The sequence below is a fragment of the Trachurus japonicus genome, chromosome 14, assembly GCF_045865225.1.
Source record: "Trachurus japonicus isolate A0001 chromosome 14, Traja_1.0".
Taxonomy (NCBI): domain Eukaryota; kingdom Metazoa; phylum Chordata; class Actinopteri; order Carangiformes; family Carangidae; genus Trachurus; species Trachurus japonicus.
The window spans coordinates 25236569-25254232 of NC_140920.1; the positions used below are offsets into that span (position 1 = coordinate 25236569).

At 42.6% G+C, this 17664-nt stretch overlaps 1 protein-coding gene across 20 annotated transcripts in view; it reads right to left on the reverse strand.

The window, feature by feature from the left end:
* The window catches only part of nbeaa (neurobeachin a), a 107095-nt gene that overhangs the window by 12515 nt on the left and 76916 nt on the right, over positions 1-17664 (reverse strand). For 5 of the 20 annotated variants that reach the window (XM_085798584.1, XM_085798583.1, XM_085798581.1 and 2 more), the window contains 17 exons: positions 17018-17198; positions 15897-16021; positions 15709-15777; positions 15417-15585; positions 14703-15067; positions 13529-13665; positions 12068-12222; positions 11012-11138; positions 7940-8067; positions 7139-7200; positions 5091-5155; positions 4546-4654; positions 3786-3952; positions 2085-2209; positions 1855-2004; positions 627-763; positions 364-481 (listed from right to left, as the gene is read on the reverse strand). In XM_085798584.1, coding sequence (XP_085654710.1) covers positions 364-481; positions 627-763; positions 1855-2004; positions 2085-2209; positions 3786-3952; positions 4546-4654; positions 5091-5155; positions 7139-7200; positions 7940-8067; positions 11012-11138; positions 12068-12222; positions 13529-13665; positions 14703-15067; positions 15417-15585; positions 15709-15777; positions 15897-16021; positions 17018-17198 — 2389 coding nt within the window. Of the gene's footprint in view, positions 1-363; positions 482-626; positions 764-1854; positions 2005-2084; positions 2210-3785; positions 3953-4545; positions 4655-5090; positions 5156-7138; positions 7201-7933; positions 8068-9914; positions 10035-11011; positions 11139-12067; positions 12223-13528; positions 13666-14702; positions 15068-15416; positions 15586-15708; positions 15778-15896; positions 16022-17017; positions 17199-17664 lie in introns of all 20 variants that reach the window. The other 15 variants (XM_085798572.1, XM_085798570.1, XM_085798569.1 and 12 more) reach the window with 5 other exon arrangements.

The following is a 17664-nucleotide window of genomic DNA, read 5'->3' on the forward strand; positions in this document are numbered from 1 at the left end:
GTGGAACCAACTTCAACTATAACTGAGCCTGGTTGTAATTGAATTGATGTCTTCTGGTCTTGGTTCATTATACACGATGAAGTTTCTTTTTTTTCATCATGTACCGAAACAATATTTACTTAGAAACTCTGTAATTAACAATGATACAAAGCAAACACTCTGCTTAAAGACACTCTTTGTATCTTGATAACTTTCTATGCAATAAAAAATGTACAGGTTTGATTAGCTTGTCATGATGGTGGTAAATAATCAATGAAAGCTATCCACGGCTTGGATTTATGCCTCACTTGCTAAATCCCTGTTGGTGAGAAATCAATAGATGTGAGTATGTTAATATAAGCAATGAGACACGTGCAGACTCACTTCTGTTGGCCATGAAGACCTCTAGTCCGGTGTTCTGCAGCAGGTAGCGTCTGGAAAACACTGCTCGGATCTCACTGAACATCCATTTGCCGTGCAGACCCTCTGAGTAGGCCAGAACCTGTTCGGAATGCACATCCAGTGAAACATTAAACATAAATAAAGATTTATTTATATTGATTAAATAGATTAAACAACTATCTGGACTCCCAGCTTCCTCCTTATTCTAAACTGTAAAATAACAGAAAAAGACAACTTGCCCTCACTTTAGCATCAATCTTCTTGAACGCAGCATCGTCCTCATCCACCTCAAAGTAGATCTCAGTGGTGGTGATGGACAGAGTGCCTCGAGCCACCACTACTGGAGCCACCAACTGAGCTGGGGTACTCAGAACCACTGGGCCTGGAGCGGGGAGGGGGGGCAGTGTTATTACCTCTTTATGTAGTCAGGGGGAGCCAAGTATTAATTGCATCGACAGGCTCATAATACACAACAGTAATGAGCAATCATCCCACACAACACATGATTAAATGGCACCAACTCTGTAATTAGACACATTTTGTGTTAGTGAAGATCAATCATTTATTTGCTTCTTCTACCTTCCTACTGTTGTAAACAACCCGATCATGAGTGTAAGTCAGAGAGAGGAACCACTGGATTAAAGGGATAGTTCAACATTTTGGCGAAATGGCCCATTGCCATAATCCCTATAGGTTTATGAGTAGGTTCGTTACCTTTGACTGTCAGTGCAAGCTGTTTTTAGAACGGCAGAGCAGAGGCGCGAGCTGCTCAGAGCTACGCTACAGAGGTTAGGTGGACAAGTTGTGACCTGCACATTCACCACGCTATGAGATAATAACGGAAAGTTATGAGACACAGTTGTTTCAGAGGTAAATTCATGCAAAACCGCTGATGCGAGTTCTGGTCGGGGGCAGTTTTTCAGCAAGCAGTCTCTGCATTTACCTCTAAAACAACTGCGTCTCGTAATGTTACGTTATTATCTCATAGCGTGGTGAATATGCAGATCACAACTTGTCCATGAGAGCATTTTTGAGTTGTTGGATTGTGTATTTGATGAGTTTGATGAGTGAAAACCAGGAAATCCCATAAGCCTCCGTAGCGTAGCTCTAAGCAGCTCGCGGCTCTGCTTCGCCGTTCTAAAAATAGCTTGCACCAACAAATAAAGGTAACAAACCTACTGCTATGACAATTGGGATTATGGCAATGGGCCAATTTGCCAAAATGTTGAACTATCCCTTTAAATTGGCTTTTTGGTCTGATTCGTATCAGCATCAGTTTTTAGTAAATTAGATTTTATTCATCAGACGGTTAGAGGAGCTGCAGAACTTTCAAGTGTCCAACTTGCCTTTGGAGGTAAAAAGTCGTGGACGGAAACGAACTAAAAACAAGAGTCATAGACAGTTTGCACTGTTTAGTTGAACTGGAGCATCTCTGTCTGTGTGTGTGTGCTCCCGTTAACTGTGTGATCTTACCTGCGAGGTTATCGATCTCTTTTTCCTGCAGCAGGCTGACAGCGTCGTCGTCTCCCTCCAGCATGAGCTCCGCCTCTGGGTTCTGGGTGACCACCGACTGGCTGCGGAAGGTCTTTTTGGACTTAAGCCCCTCCTCCTCCTCCTCTGTGCCTGTGTGTTTTCAAGCGTGCGTGTAAATGTTGTGCGTACGCAAAAAGCAAGTACAACAATTGATACTCGTTACTACGCACCGTACTCCTCCAGAGCTTTGAGTGACACGTCGGCGTGGGTGGATCCGAAGGCGTTTCGCACAAATCTCCGTCTCCTCCTCAGGTCGTCCTCCCAGTAGTCTAGACGCCAGAAGTCATGTAATTGGCTAAAGACATGAAAAGGGGGAGGAGCAAAGATGAGTCATCACAACGGGAGCAAATATGGTGTGTGTAGTTTGGTAAAGTAAATGTAGCTTCTAGATCAGTTTCAATAAAACGTAACACATCTGGAAAAAAATAGTTAACACTTTACTTGATACCTATCTCTATAATGCATTATAACTATACTTATAATGACTTGATAATCATAATTCTTTATAACAATAATCATAACACACTATAAAGCATTTTATCATGACTTACAAGGTCAGGTATTATAATACGGTATAATTGTTAGTAACTTGCTGACAATGCCCACATTGATAATGCATTATAAATATAGATATAATGTGTTATAATTGGCTTATAGACGTGTATAACTGTCATTATAAACACAAACACGCATTTTATAATGGCTTATAAGGTCAAGTATTATAATAGAGTTATAATGCTCTATAATGTGTTGTGCTTATTGTTATAAAGCCTTATGGTAATTTATTTATACATGTTTATAAGCCAATTATAACACATTATAACTATATTTATAATCTATTATCGATGTGGGCATTGTCAGTGAGTTACTAACAATGATAACGTATTATAATACCTGACCTTATAATTCATGATAAAATGCTTTATAGTGTGTTATGATTATTGTTATAAAGCATTATGATCATTTATGAGTATTTATAACTATAGTTATACAGTGCTATAACTGCATTATAACTCATTACAAGTATGGTTAAAATGCGTTATAGAGATAGGCGTCAAGTAAAGTGTTACCAAAAACAATAACTAGCTTCAAAGTGAGAGGTAAGACATAAAACTGACTTATATACCATATGATGACACATGAAAAATGAGCTTTCATCATAAATGTGATTGAGGTTTTGCCTAATGTGAAGGAATGTAAAAAAATTCAGATGCAATTTCACTTTGATTCGTTTTTTCTTATTTATTTTTTTATGTGAGGACAGGAGGTCCTTATCAACAGCCTGAATGTTGTGCTATACAATTTACTTCATCCACAGTGACATGTAGAAGACAGGAGTCAGATGGTGCATGTCACATGTTCTCAAATTAAATCACATGTCCTTGGACTGGCTGCCAGCCTGGAGGCAGATCTGCATAACAAGCAATCACTGAGGTAATGGGAGTGTATGTGAGTGTGTTAAATAAGCAGATCAGTCTCACTCAGCTACCAGGCAGCTGTCCGTGTGTGTGCTGTAGCTGACGTCCAATAAAATGAGATCAACAAGATTGTTTCATGACTCACGGACCATAATATCTTTTATAAATGTGTTTGGTGTGTGTGTGTGTGTTGGTGTGTGATCTGAAGCTGATGTCACTCCTCTTGCTTTGTTAATATGCGCAGTGTTACTTTCACTGTATTTACACAGCAACAATATACAGTGGTGATATGTTGCAGTGACCATGTATGACGGATGGTGCCGACTTAATAATCATTTAATTTTCTCATTAAATGAAAGAAGCACTTATCTGCCGTCTCCTGTTAAATGACATGCTGTGTAAAGGTGATCTAAAAATGTCCCAGAATATAATTTGATATGCAGCTCCTCTCACCTCTGTGACATCGTCCCCCATGCTCCATGCTTATTGGTCAGGATGTTGAGGATCTTCTGTTTCAGCTGGTTAGCCGTCACGTGATCTCTGTGCTTAGCGGCGCTGATGAGGTGATCGCACATTTTCTCCTCCTCTCTCCGGTCGGCTGCGTACTGCGCACAGTTAGACTGGGAAGAGAGAGATTCAGGGGGACAGAGTCAAAACCAAAGAACATTACTGTCAGAGCTGAGGAGCTGCAGCGCGGCAAGTCTGTTGAGTTTTTGGTGACTATGAATCAACCCAAATGAGTTCATCAGAGATTTATTAGTGTTACATTGAAGTTATTAAGAAACTGTGTCAGTGTTAAATTGTTTGTCGACCACAAATTCATTCATTATGTATTTATCCTATGTATATAAAAAAATGTAAATATAAGCTCATAATTGTTATCAAGTTCACTCTCAAATATAATATATCTGCATTTGCAGCACTGGTCGAATCAACTTTAGATTCATACTTAACTTTTAATTTAAAATATTAGTAAGCTAACCAAAAATGATTCATAATTAACCCTCTGTAAATAAGAACAAACATATAGGAGGATTGTTATTTGTGTTTCTTTTATTAGATACACATACGCAGAGGGTTAATTGTGTTTTCGTAGTAAAGAACAAGATTAACTAATTAAACTAAACTAAACTAATTCTTCTTCATTTTCAAAAAGTCCAGTCCAGGTATTTGCTGGTGACACTCTGTTTGATATATATATATATTTTTTTACCTCAAACTCAGCGTGTTTGTGCACATCCTCTGCCCTCTGTCTGTTCAGGATGAACTCTGCTTCGTTGGCAACACGCACAATATGATCCTTCATGGCGTGGCACAGGAGTCTGGTGATGATGGAGTGAGAGAGATTACAGGCATCAGCAACAAAATTTAAATTCTACACAGGAGGCAAGTTTTCAGAATATCACATTTTTCTAAATTGCATCTATAGGACTTGATATCTGTTTTCTTATTTTCTTTTGATGTGTATTTATCTTTTTAAGTTTTGCAGCAGTGCTCCAATAAACACTTGAGACAAAAAAAGAAATACCCAAGATTACAGGCTCTGAAAATAGAGCAGCACAAGTGCGCAGTAAACTTAATTGCACTCTAATGATTTGACTACTGAACACACATGGCACTGTGCACTTATCCTAGCAAGGTTCTCATTAGGGCTGTATCATACCCATTAGTTGTGAAGCACTGATAACAGTACTGGTGTTAATGTGTGAATCACAGAGAATTACGTGAGGGTGATAATCAGTCAGTGTGATGGATTACCTTCCCTCATTGATGAGCTCAATGAAGGCCAGTCCCGCATTCTTCTGAATGGAGTTTTGCCACTCCTAAGGGTAGAGGACACATCAGGGTTAATATGGTGGGAGGGGTCTGATATGGATTAATAATATCACTGAAAATGTCATTTTAGACATTTCAAGACTGTTTAAAATAAAAAATAAAAAAAACATATGAATCCAACTAATTTGCAGTATTGTTGGCATAGTGTGTGATTACCAGGGCCAGGTCAGGATACAGTATTTTACACAGTGAAATGGATCAAGTTTGATGTTGAACTTGATTTTTTTCACTGGACCAATATGTAGACTGCCCTTAAAGTGATAGTTCAATATTTTGGCAAATTGGCCCTTTGCCATAATCCCTATAGTCATAGCAGTAGGTTTGTTACCTTTAATTGTCGGTGTAAGCTATTTTTAGAACGGCAGAGCAGAGCCGTGAGCTGCTCAGAGCTACGCTACGGAGGCTCATGGGATTTCTTGGTTTCCCTCATCAAACTCATCAAATACACAATCCAACAACTCCAAAACGCTCTGGTGGACAAGTTGTGACCTGCACATTCACCACGCTATGAGATAATAATGTAATGTTACGAGACAAAGTTGTTTTCGAGGAAAAATGCAAACTGCTCAACTGCTTGCCGAAAAACTGCTCTGAGCAGCTCGCGGCTCTGCTCTGCCGTTCTGAAAATAGCTTGCACTGACAATTAAAGGTAACAAACCTACTCCTAAAACTATAGAGATTATGGCAATGGGCCAATTTGCCAAAATGTTTAAATATCCCTTTAAGTGGTGGGTGATATGTTGTGGTTAATCAGGGGATCAACATGTAAACAGTGTCAGTAAAATAGCTTTGTTCAGAAATATCATTTCAGTAGTTATCATCTCTGGTGATGAGGTACATTAGCACAAATCAGCTGAAAACACGGCTCTGTGAGTATCAATGAGAAAGTAGCCGTCCAAGACGACTTGAGTGTTTAATGTGTTTGTGCATATCAGAGTGGAGCCCGCTGAGCACGATAAGAGCGCTGCTGAAAGCCTGAAACTATCAGAGCTCCATTAGCTCCACTCGCTCTGAAAGGCTGTGAAGGACACATGGGAGCATCTCCTGTTACACTCCCCCCATCCACAGGATCAATATCTGGGCTAGGGTTTGCTCTCCTGAGCCTCTAATGTCAGACAAGGCCGGAGCCAGGGGGTAATACTATACATGCTGACGAGCAGCCAGGAGAGTGGAGGAGAGGGGAAAGGGAGTGGTGAGAGCAAACAGTGGAGAGTGGTAGAAGATGAAAGCAGCAGCCACTCAAACCCTGTGCTAAAATGGACCGGGAAAGACTGATGGTGCGACTGAAGGTGGAGAAGGGAAAAAGACAGAGAAAGATGACAGCGAAGACCACGATAGAGGGGTTGAATAAGAGGAAGAAGAAGAAGAAGAAGATGAAAAAAGATCTGAGGAGCTCCTCCAAAGGCGAGAGCTCTTACAGGCAGCAAGAATCCAGAGCTGGGAGAGACACTTCAGGAGATAAGAAGCAGGACACTGGTCCCCAACACCATCAGCAGGAACCTCTGTAGTGGTAAGTGTCTCTCTTTTAAGGGTTAATCAGGAAAACTGAGATACTGGCTTTCAAAACAAGTTTGATGATTATCCCCCAAACTAGCTGAATCTGAAGCTGTGGTGTTTCTGTTGATTTCCTAAAAGTCAAATCCAAGGCAGAAAAGGAGTACAAGCATTTATGACTGACATGGAAAATTCTGCTTGCAGCGCTATGTACTGATGAGGGAACACTACAGTGTGATGATGCATATCAGCTGAGGTTATATTACATCTGCAGTGCGCTCATTGAATGGTCGACCCTGCCTCATAGGCCAGATCAATAACTCGGCAGCATTCAACTCAGCCTCAACTGTGGGTGTTAAAAAAAAAAAAAAAAAAAAAACTTTAAAAACAACTTTTTTCAGGCTTTGACAAAAAATCCTAATAGCAAGGACAGTGCACAGAGGGACAGAGAGGAGAGGTGAGGACGAGTTACCAACCTGAGAGCACAGCAGCATTACCAGCTCCACCACAGACGTGCTAGACTTCATACACACCAGACCTGCAGCACAAAGACACACCACACAGTCAGCAGCGTCTTCGTCTCTCTCTGACACACACACGCACTCACACACACTCGCACACCACTGAGATACACAGAAATATCATCAAAGAAGACACTGTAGTGTCAGTGGTTTCTGCTGTTGTTTACAGTCATCGTAGTCAAGTTTATAAAAAGCATGCCACAGAGAAGACAGGAACAAACAGTAGAGGAAGAGAGAGTAGGAGGACGGAGGAGGGGGAGGGGGAGGGGGAGGTGGGGGAGAGAGAGAGAGAAAGGAGAGGGAGCAGGAAGAGAGGAGAGGGAGAGAGCAACACAGAGACAGTGGATCACGAATAACAGGACGCCAGGAAGCAGGTGGGCAGAGGAGGAGGAGTGCAACACATTTAGTACGATCTATAATAGCAGCAGCATTAATGATACGACTCAACATAATCTGATCTAAAAGCTTGGACGTGGCCTGGCTAGCTGATCTGGAAATGGTGCAAAATAGTGACTTCATACCTGCTGGACGAATGAGTGAAGCAGCCAGCTCAAAGACACTCACTCACTCTCACACTCACTCTCAAGTAACCACACACACACTCGTTCACTCAATCGTTTCTTTGCCTTTCACTCACTTTTTTTCTTTAATTCACGCACACACGCGCACACGCACACCGCGGTGAGGGACAGTGAATGGGGAGACTCCACAGAGAGACGCCAGTTAGAGAAAAGGAGCCGTGTACAGCACCTGTACCTTCTATGAGCAGTTCCTGCCCATGGCTACCGAGAAGTGTCCTGGACAGGAAGGGGGCAAAGTCCACAAAGATCTCCCTCAGCAGCGGGGCCACCTTCTCCAGAGCCCGCTCCAGCTTCGTGGTGATGCTGTGGTGGGGAAAGAAGTGAGAGAGAGGGAGAGAGAGAGAGATGAAGAGGATAGAAGTGAAGATTAAAATAAGCAAGGTACAAATGAGGGTAGAAGCGTGAGAGAGGGGGGAAAAACTCAAGGGTGTTGGGGTGAGGGAGGGGGGTTACGGTGGGTGAGACAGAGAGGAGGAGAAGCATGCAAGAAAGAAATGATCAGATCGGTGAAGGAGGGATTGCAGACGAGCGTAGACGGGAGAGGGCAAGAGAGGATGGGAGAGGTGCAGGAGAAGGAAATGGAAAAATGTCTGAAATGAACTTAGAGGACACAAAAACATACAGAATCAAAGAGTGTGTGATGATGGGTTGATATGGAAGCACTATGCCTGGGTTAGTATTGATTGATGAGGCAGTTCAAAGACTAATCGCTCTGCTAATCAACTTGGCTTCGTGATATGACTGAACCTTGAAGTGCAAAAAAGCTAAGCTTTAAAAAAAGAATAGGGAGCGGCCCTGTGTTTTAAACTACACTGCCAGATATTGTGTATATTGACATGTCTTGTGAAGACTGCACATTGTTATATTAGTTGGTGTGTGTAGTAGGTGTTGACTAAAATACTTCCCTGTTCTGTGTTTAGTTAAGAAATGGAGAGAGTAAGGCAGGACGGATATACAGCAAAGCAGCCATGATGGCAGTGCGGTGCGTCTTCTTGCCGTGTTGTAAGCGTGTTGTTTCTGGAGCAGACCTGAGTCACTGGTGTTTTGCAAACCCTCATTCTTGTTTTAACAAACACATGGGTCAGTTTAAAGGGACAGTTCAACATTTTGGCAAATTGGCCCATTGCCATAATCCCTATAGTCTTAGCAGTAGGTTTGTTACCTTTAATTGTCGGTGCAAGCTATTTTTAGAACGGCGGAGCAGAGTCGTGAGCTACTCAGAGCTATGCTACGGAAGCTCATGGGATGTTTTGGTTTCCCTCATCAAACTCATCAAATACACAATCCAACAACTCCAAAACGCTCTGGTGGACAAGTTGTGACCTGCACATTCACCACACTATGAGATAATAACTGACCGTTATGAGACAGAGTTGTTTTAGAGGTAAATGCAGAGACTGCTTGCAGAAAAACTGCCCCCGACCGGAGCAGTTTTGCATGAATTTACCCCAAAAACAACTCTGTCTCATAACGTTCTGTTATTATCTCATAGCGTGGTGAATGTGCAGGTCACAACTTGTCCATGAGAGTGTTTTTGAGTTGTTGGACTGTGTATTTGATGAGTTTGATGAAGGAAACCAAGAAATCCCATTAGCCTAGGTAGCGCAGCTCTGAGCAGCTCACGACTCTGCTTTGCCGTTCTAAAAATAGCTTGCACTGACAATTAAAGGTAACAAACCTACTGCTAAGACTATAGGGATTATGGCAATGGGACAATTTGCCAAAATGTTGAACTATCCCTTTAAGGAAAAACCGATGCCACAAGCTCAACAGTATTTGCAACCACAGTTTGACTCAGGTCTGATGTAGAGTTTTGGGGTTAGTCAGTGTGAGAGGACGGCCATGCCAGAAGTGACAGAGTCGGACTGTGTGAGAAATAAAATAAAAAATAAAAATACATGAGCTGCCGGGCCTGAAACAAAAGTGACTGCTAAGTGTTGGAAGCCGTTAGGTGGCGTGTCTGTCCTTTCTTGCATGGCACTCTGGGAACATTTAGTCGTGGTGGCTGGGCGTAGCAGAAGGGTGTGTGTGGTGGAGGTGGGGCAGAAGGGGGTAGGGGTGGGGAGTGGGGTGGGGGGTGGGTGGGTGAGTTTGGTTGAGGGCATGGGGGGAGGGGTTGGGGTTGGGGGACAGGACGAGTATCTCCTTGCCTAAAACACTGTCCTGCATCTCGGGGGGCTGCCTGGAAGCCTGCCAGAGAGCTAAAAGACTTGAGCTCAGGGGGCGTCTGACCGCTGCGCAGCGCACACTGTGCCACCTCACAATAGGCACTGCAATACAAACCACACACACATACACACACACACACACACACACACGAACAGACATACACACTGATTAAGGAGGAGCACGCACGCAACCGACCTCGCCAACTCACGTGCGCGCACACATCACAACAGATTGTCTATCAGGTCTGAGGAGAGAGGACATGGACAGAAAAGTTACAGTACAAACTGCTGTTAAAGGGCTGATCTGCTGCTTTAAAGCTTATTTCATCATCATTAACAGTCTCATATCGCAGATCATCTTTTATCTTACTGCTGAGCCCCAGACGCCTTCACAGAGTATGGACACACAGAAAACACAGGTTTACTTTTACTACAGGTACTTTGAAATCTATTAAAGCTGGATTAATATTGCTGATATTTTCATACTCACAGTTGGGAGTCAGGGATGGAGAGCACCATAGTGTCGACGGAGTAAGATGTGTGAGCGATGCACGTGAATGTCAACATAAATACTTACTTTCTTTTTTCTAGATATGCAAAAAAATATTTATTCTTCTTAGTCGATGATCTCTAAAATGATAAGTCAATGTGGGAGTGGCTTTTTCTTTTAAATAATAATGGATTGGATCATTTAGCAGCTAGAGATTTGACTTTAATTAACATGAGAATATTTTTACTCCTGATGTTCTTAGAAAATAAAAATATCTGCTATCAGGTGGTGTTACCTAATGTAGGCCTCAGAAAGGGTGTAGGTGTTATCTAACCTTGATGAATAACGTCAGTAACGATGTGAGTGTGAATTGCTGGTGGGATATTCTTTGAGAAGAGATGAAGACCAAAGTGTGAAATGAAATAGGGACAGGAATTAAAATGGAAAAAGGGACAGGCACCCAAGAAAACAGACAAATCAATGTCAGGGAGGAAAGAAAAAAAGAAAAAGAATTTAAAAAAAAAGAAAGAGCGGGAGGAAAGTGAACGGCTGGAGCGATTAAGAGCTCAGTGATGCTGAGAGTGCTGACCTCATATTCTCCATAGTGTCTTCTGGCATGGGCGCCACTGTCTGCACGGCTGGCAGATTCTTGCTAGTTGCACCGTTGACAAATGACGAAGAGGAGGAGGAGGAAGAGGAGGCAGAGTCTGTAGCACCTAGGGAACCAACAGCGGGGAGAGGGATGAATAAGACGGGCGTTACAGTAACATGAATCCAGCCGCACAGAGATCAGCGTGCAGGAAAATAACAAAGGAAATGTATTAATGTCCTGATCGGCTGCGACTAAATTCAATTTGGATAGTATTTCACTGGACATGCAGCTGCTTGTCTTCTGGTAATGCCCCCACCCCCCACGTTTGTGAAAATAGCTTTGCAATCAATATACAGAATCCATTCTAGAGAACAAATCCTCTCCTTGTCCATTATGTATGATATGAGTACAATATGTCTGACAGGCTGACAAACACAAATCCACTCTGCTGCTGAGTACGATGCTGCACAGGAACAGCTCTGACCTGCATGTTAGCTGACGTGGATTTGATTCTTATCCTGTTCTCCTACATTTCTTCCTATTTAATATCATATCTGGGCCCAAGCAGATCTAATACATCATTTTCTGTCTGCATCTGTATGTTTTTTTCCGGCAGGAGGGATTAAATGTGAGCCATATGAACGGTGCACTGTCCAGCATAGGACTTGTATGAGATCATCTACTTTTTTAATGGCTTGAGGATATCTCCCACTCTGCTGTGCTGGCTGCAGCTGCATTCATTTGCTTGCTAACTAGGCTAAAGCTGTTCCTGAAAGGATCTGCTGCCACTGTTGGTTCAGTCCGTCTCTCTTCCAGTTTGTTCCGGCTGTCGGAGCACAGCAGAGAAAAGCATCAAGAGGAGAAATTCTGCTTCATCAAGCAGCCTTTGAAATGCTTGAGGCCTTTCTCCAAAACACCTCTGTCATAATGCAGGTGTCTGTCTGCTGCTTCTCCGTACATTGCGGTGAACAGACGCAGTGCAAACATTTATTTGAGTGGAAAACGCCCGTAAATACACGGAGAAGAGAATTATATCTGTGTGTCATCTCTCACCTGTAGTGTTGATCATGCTCTTGGGTGTTGCTGTCGCAGCGGCAAAAATATTAGGTGTGCTTCCGGCAGTGGCTGCTCCGCTGGTGGTGGGTGTGCCCACCGTGTTGACTGACAGGCTGCCAGGTGGCGGCTTTTTGACTGGAACCACAACACTCCTGTAAGAGATGAAACAAAACGGCATGAGACGAGGCTGCGTGCAAAAAAATGTTTATAAAAATATTTTAATATTCCTTATCAAACGCCCTCCCGGTGATATCTTTGTGTGAGAACATCTGTGAGGAGCAATACACAGTAAATTTGTGTTGCTCCGGTGATGACAGCCTCTGATTTTGCGAGCATGTTTACTCTGACAGTACGCGGAGCAAAAAAAAAAAGTGTTAGACTTCTGAAGTCAGCTTTGTGATTTCAGTCTCAGCCCCGTGAAAGTTGGCCTTTGCACAAATAAAAATATTTTTTTTTCCTTTTTAAATCTATTGCGTCATTTCAGTTTGTTCACAAAGATACATGTAGTGACAGAGTCCAGGTGTCTGACCCCCAAAACCAAAAATTCACCTTCAGTGCCATCATGAGGGAGCTAGAAGGATACGTGCAAGTGCCTGCTCATTTCAAAAATATCAAGTCCTTGATAAACATCAGTTCATGTGCATTTCTTAATATGCAGCACCGTAAACTCAGATCCAGTTTGTAAATAAACAAAATAACTAAAATCTAGAAGAGCTGACTCCAACGATGCATTTAGCTACTAATTTACAGTATATGGAGCGATGGATCAGTGTCTGTGCCTGTCTGAACCATGAGCGTGCAGACAGGCTTTATACATCAGGTAGACATCTTGGAAGTGGATATGGAGCCATTTATGATCTATTTTGCACTATCGCTTCAATCAATAACTTGGCTCTCAAGGACTGGCTCAGAGCAGGATCACAGAGACTAAGTGATTCACAGGAGAGATAAGCAGGTCATCAGTCAGCGGACGGTCACATGTTCACAGTTTGGAGAGGGAAAGAAAATTTAAAACTCTTTGCTGACTTTGTTTATCTCCCATCATGTGCAACGACTCCATCATTCAGCGACAGTATCTCCATTTTTCTGTCATGCTATCACTGTGACTAGAGAGAAATCACTGTCATTTTGTTTTCATACCGAAAAAGTAAAAAACAAAAATATCTATGTGACTTCTGGCAAACAAACAGAAAACGCTTGTAAATGTTAGTATTCAAAAAGATTTCTGTAAGTGGGAGAATAATTTCTAAAATTATCATTCATGTGAACAATTTTTATGTCTCTGTTTTTCCAAAACTTATGTGAAGCAATTTAACAAATGGCAGTAAAATAACACACATCTGTAAAAGTCTGGGATGGGCTGGAAAAATCAATTCACTGATGGAAGTGTCAGGCTGCATTGACTGTGATATCTGTATTCCTCTGCCTCTTGTAGGTCAAACGGCGGCTGGGACTGACCTGTCGAAGGAGTGGAACTGCATGGGCAGCATGGGGTGCGTCTTCAGGGCGGGGTCGGGGTGGTAGGGCGTGGGGCCGGACTCCTGTCCCAGGTCCCCGCCGTCAACTGGAGCCGCCACCAGGCTCTTCAGGATCTCCTGTGTGTCAGAGAGGAGAACAGCGCCGGTGTTTACAGGGAACAGGCTGCTGACGCTTCAAGGTTCATTTTCCTTGTTGGTTTTAATATTGTTGCTTTTGACAAATATCCATCCGCCACAGATGAAACTGAAGTGAGCAAACTATATTTATGATTTAATGATACAGTAATCATATACAGTACAACCTCACTGAAAGAAGCACATATTGACCCTGTTCAGACCTGGCATTAAAACCCACGTCAGGCGATACGACTGCAACCGTGCAGCTAATGAAACCCCATGTACTGTAGCTTGATACACATTTAAAGGACGAATGTGGTGTGTTGCCAGGAGCAGGTGGTAACTGTCGTTTAACAAGAGCTTGAGCCGCTGTCATTTTTATAATTCAAGAGCTTATAAAACGACCTCGGAGCCGCTCCGAGCCAACAGTGATGAGACCAGCTGGGGATAGCTGGTTAGCATGCTAACCACAGTGGAGGAAAAGACGTGAAAGAGACAAGAGTTTAGATCGTTTCCACCTCCAGACACAGCTCCTGGTGAGGAAAGGAACCTAGTTTGATGCTGAACTTATAGCATTTCTAAGTGGCTAAAGGTAAACTTACACATTGCTTATTTAAATGTGCTCAAATACATGTGATCTCAATAGAGCAGAGTCAATACAAATGAATTTCCTGATCACCCTGGACGACAAATGAAATGGGAACATATCGCTACAAATGGGAATATATTTATATATTATTTATTTTAAGTATATTTTTTGGGCATTTTTTGCCTTTATTTGATAGGATAGTTGAGAGAGACAGGAGAACGGGGAGGCAGAGAGAGGGGTAATGACATGCAGTAAAAGGCTGACTGCAGTGAGGACTATAGCCTCTGCATATGGGGCACCATATGCATATACGTATATACAAAAAAAATATATATACAGTATATAAATAAACTTAATATTGAATACTAAAATTACAAACACGATTTACCAGTGATGCATGAAGCCTATCTGGATTTATCTGGATGCAAGCAGCGTCCCACTGACTCACCTTGACATTGATGCCTTTGTTTGTTTGACTAATGCTGGAGATGGACGAGGGCGGGGCTTGGCTGGAGTTGGGGTTGTGGGGAGAATCCAGGAGACTCTCCTGTGACCTCCTAACGTCAGACAGGTTGCACAACAGATCCGTGCCTCCTCCCCCGCCTCCCATGTCTCTGTCTCGGTCTCTGTCCGTCTCTCTCCCCACCAGGCCGAGGCCCAGCCCGAGACCCATCTCCGAGCCGTTCAGGGAGCCGGCCACGTGGCCCTCCTCTCCGATGCCCGAGTCCGTGTGTGGGAGTCCGGCGCGGGGAGAGTCGTCCACAGGGGTCGGGGTCTGTTTGTCACGGTCAGAGAAGGCTGTGGACGGATGCTCTGGGTGAATGAGAGAGAAATAAAGAATGTGGGGTGATGTTATGAGGACTAAAAGTCAGATAACTACACAAGAAAATGCATTGTCAAGAAATTCCACAACATATTGTCTGTTTTTATTTTATCCTTAGCTATTTTCCTCCTGCTTTTAAGCTTTCATTTCTCTGCCAAGTCATACTGTACCATTCTTTGTTTCTTCCTCTAATTGTTTCATATTCCTGACAAAGGTATTGTTGTTCGCCTGAAGCCTGTATTCTCGACACCAACGCTACAACAATGAGTCACCACTGGCTCATCCAAGATTACCCCATAATATAGAGGATATTGCAGCAAAAGGGAAAATGAGTCTCACCTGTACTGGTTGGGGAGTTGATCTCGTGGCGGATGCTTCTCCCTGATAGGCTGGTGGACCTGCCGATCTCCCGCTGGGGTTCCAAAATGTCCCGGTACTTAGATACCATTAAAACTGAGATAAAGTAGACGACTGCAAGCGCCAGAAACTGAGCCTGCTTACTGTCATCCTACAGGAAACACACACAATTATTTTGTTAAAAAAACACTCAAGCATATTTTACTCATATTATAACCACACAAATACTGTATACGCTAAAAATACACACACACACACACGTGCGCGCGCTTACCACGTCTCTGAAAACCACAGCTCGGAGACGATTGATGTCTACATCCTGCAAGAGTCTGTCTGGATCCTGCTAAATATGGAGGACAGGATGTCAGACGCAGTGTGTCATACATATGCATGTTTTCATGTCAGGTTTTAAGTGTTGTGCGCAGGATGTGCTTTTGATTTGTGTGTGTGTGTGTGTGGTACCTTGCTGGTGGTGGAGGCACTGTGGAGGCTGTCCTGTGACTTGCTGCTGGTTAAAGACGACTTGCAGCTTCGATCTCTCTGTCTCTGCCTGCACTCCAGACAGTTCCTCACCGCCACGCAGCACACTGACGGACCAGGAGAGGAAACATGTAAGTATCACAGGTTGGCTGCTGTCTGTTTGTGATGCCCTACAGTTGGGTGAATGTAGTTGTTTCTTTCTTCATGATCAATAACCACTTTATGGACGGACATGTACTGTATTTGATATAAATCCTATAGATGATAGAAATCACCTATACAACTGCAACACATCTAACAATTATTTTCATTATAGATTAATCTGCAGTTTATTTTCTCAATCAATTATTTCTTTGTTTTTTTTTAAATATTAGAAAACTGTGAAGTCTACTGTGATGTCAATTGTCTTTTTTATGTAAAAAAAAGAGAAAAACAGCAAATTCTTCAATTTGAAAACCTGGGACCTTCAAATATTTGATGTTTTTGCTTGAAAAATGCATAAACATAATAGTTTATTGTTATCAATTTAATCGAATCAGTTTGCTATTTATTGCATGAAATGAGATGTTATGATCAATTTTAGACAAAAAGACACAAAATAGGAGGCATCCGGAGCAGCTGTAAGAACATATATTACACTGCACACTTATTATGGGATGTCTTCAATACCATTTTTCACTTGGGAGAATATTTTGCATCCCTGTCAACAGTAGTGCTGAATCAGATAATTCATTAATGGATCAATCAATGGAGAATAAAATTCATCAGCGAGCAGCCTCTGTAAAAGTGAGTAACTGCTGCCTCTCTTAGATTTACTCCACATCATCAGCGTAATTTGAATATATATTTGGATTTTGCAGTGTTGGATGAAAAAGGCAATTTAAAGACGGCTCTTCTGGGAAATTATAATGGTCACTTTTCTAAACTTTTTTTTTTTTCGCCCACATTCTGGGATTTAATAATGATTAATTAATAAATCTCGAAAGATTTGTTGATAAACTGTAATGGAGGTAATTGTTAGTTGCAGCGCTACTCCACAGGGCCGTGAAGCTACGTGCGATTCCAACTTTAAAATGAATAGTGTGAAAACTTTGAGCACACACCCAGGCGGAGACACTGCCTCATCAGCCCGCCTGACGACATGTTCTTCTCTGCCTCGATCTCACTGAAGTTGAGGGAGCTGGCGAACACCAACACGTCCACCATGGCCATGAGACGAGACAGGAAGGTGACCGCCGTCTCCGAAGACATGCCCTGTGTCGCCTCGATGTTCTCCAGCTCCGTCTGGGAAAGGGAGGGGGAGAAAAAAAAAACACACACACAAGCTTGCCAGTTACGCAGTGTAAAGTAGTATGTAAACACACTTGGTTGCACTCAGTAGTTTTTAGAAAAGTGGTGAAACACTGCAGTATCCTAAAACAATAGAAGTAACCTTTAGAAAAATGTATGCAGCTGGGACTTACGCAAGCATGACCATAACAGTCATGGCTGGGTTCACCAGCGAACGGGAAACACAGTCTTTAGTGTCATGCTGGTTAAGTGAAGTACATACTGATATGATGAAATCTGGCAACATGGGGTGCTCTACACGACACACAGGAAGTACAGCCTGATGACACACAGGTAATGGCGACAGTGGGATCGTGACAGTAGCAGTGTAGAGACAGGCAAAGCTAGCCTAGGATACCGTTCCCCTCGTGTTCACCACACCATCCTAACATGTTTAATTGCAGTAAAAAAAAGAATTTTG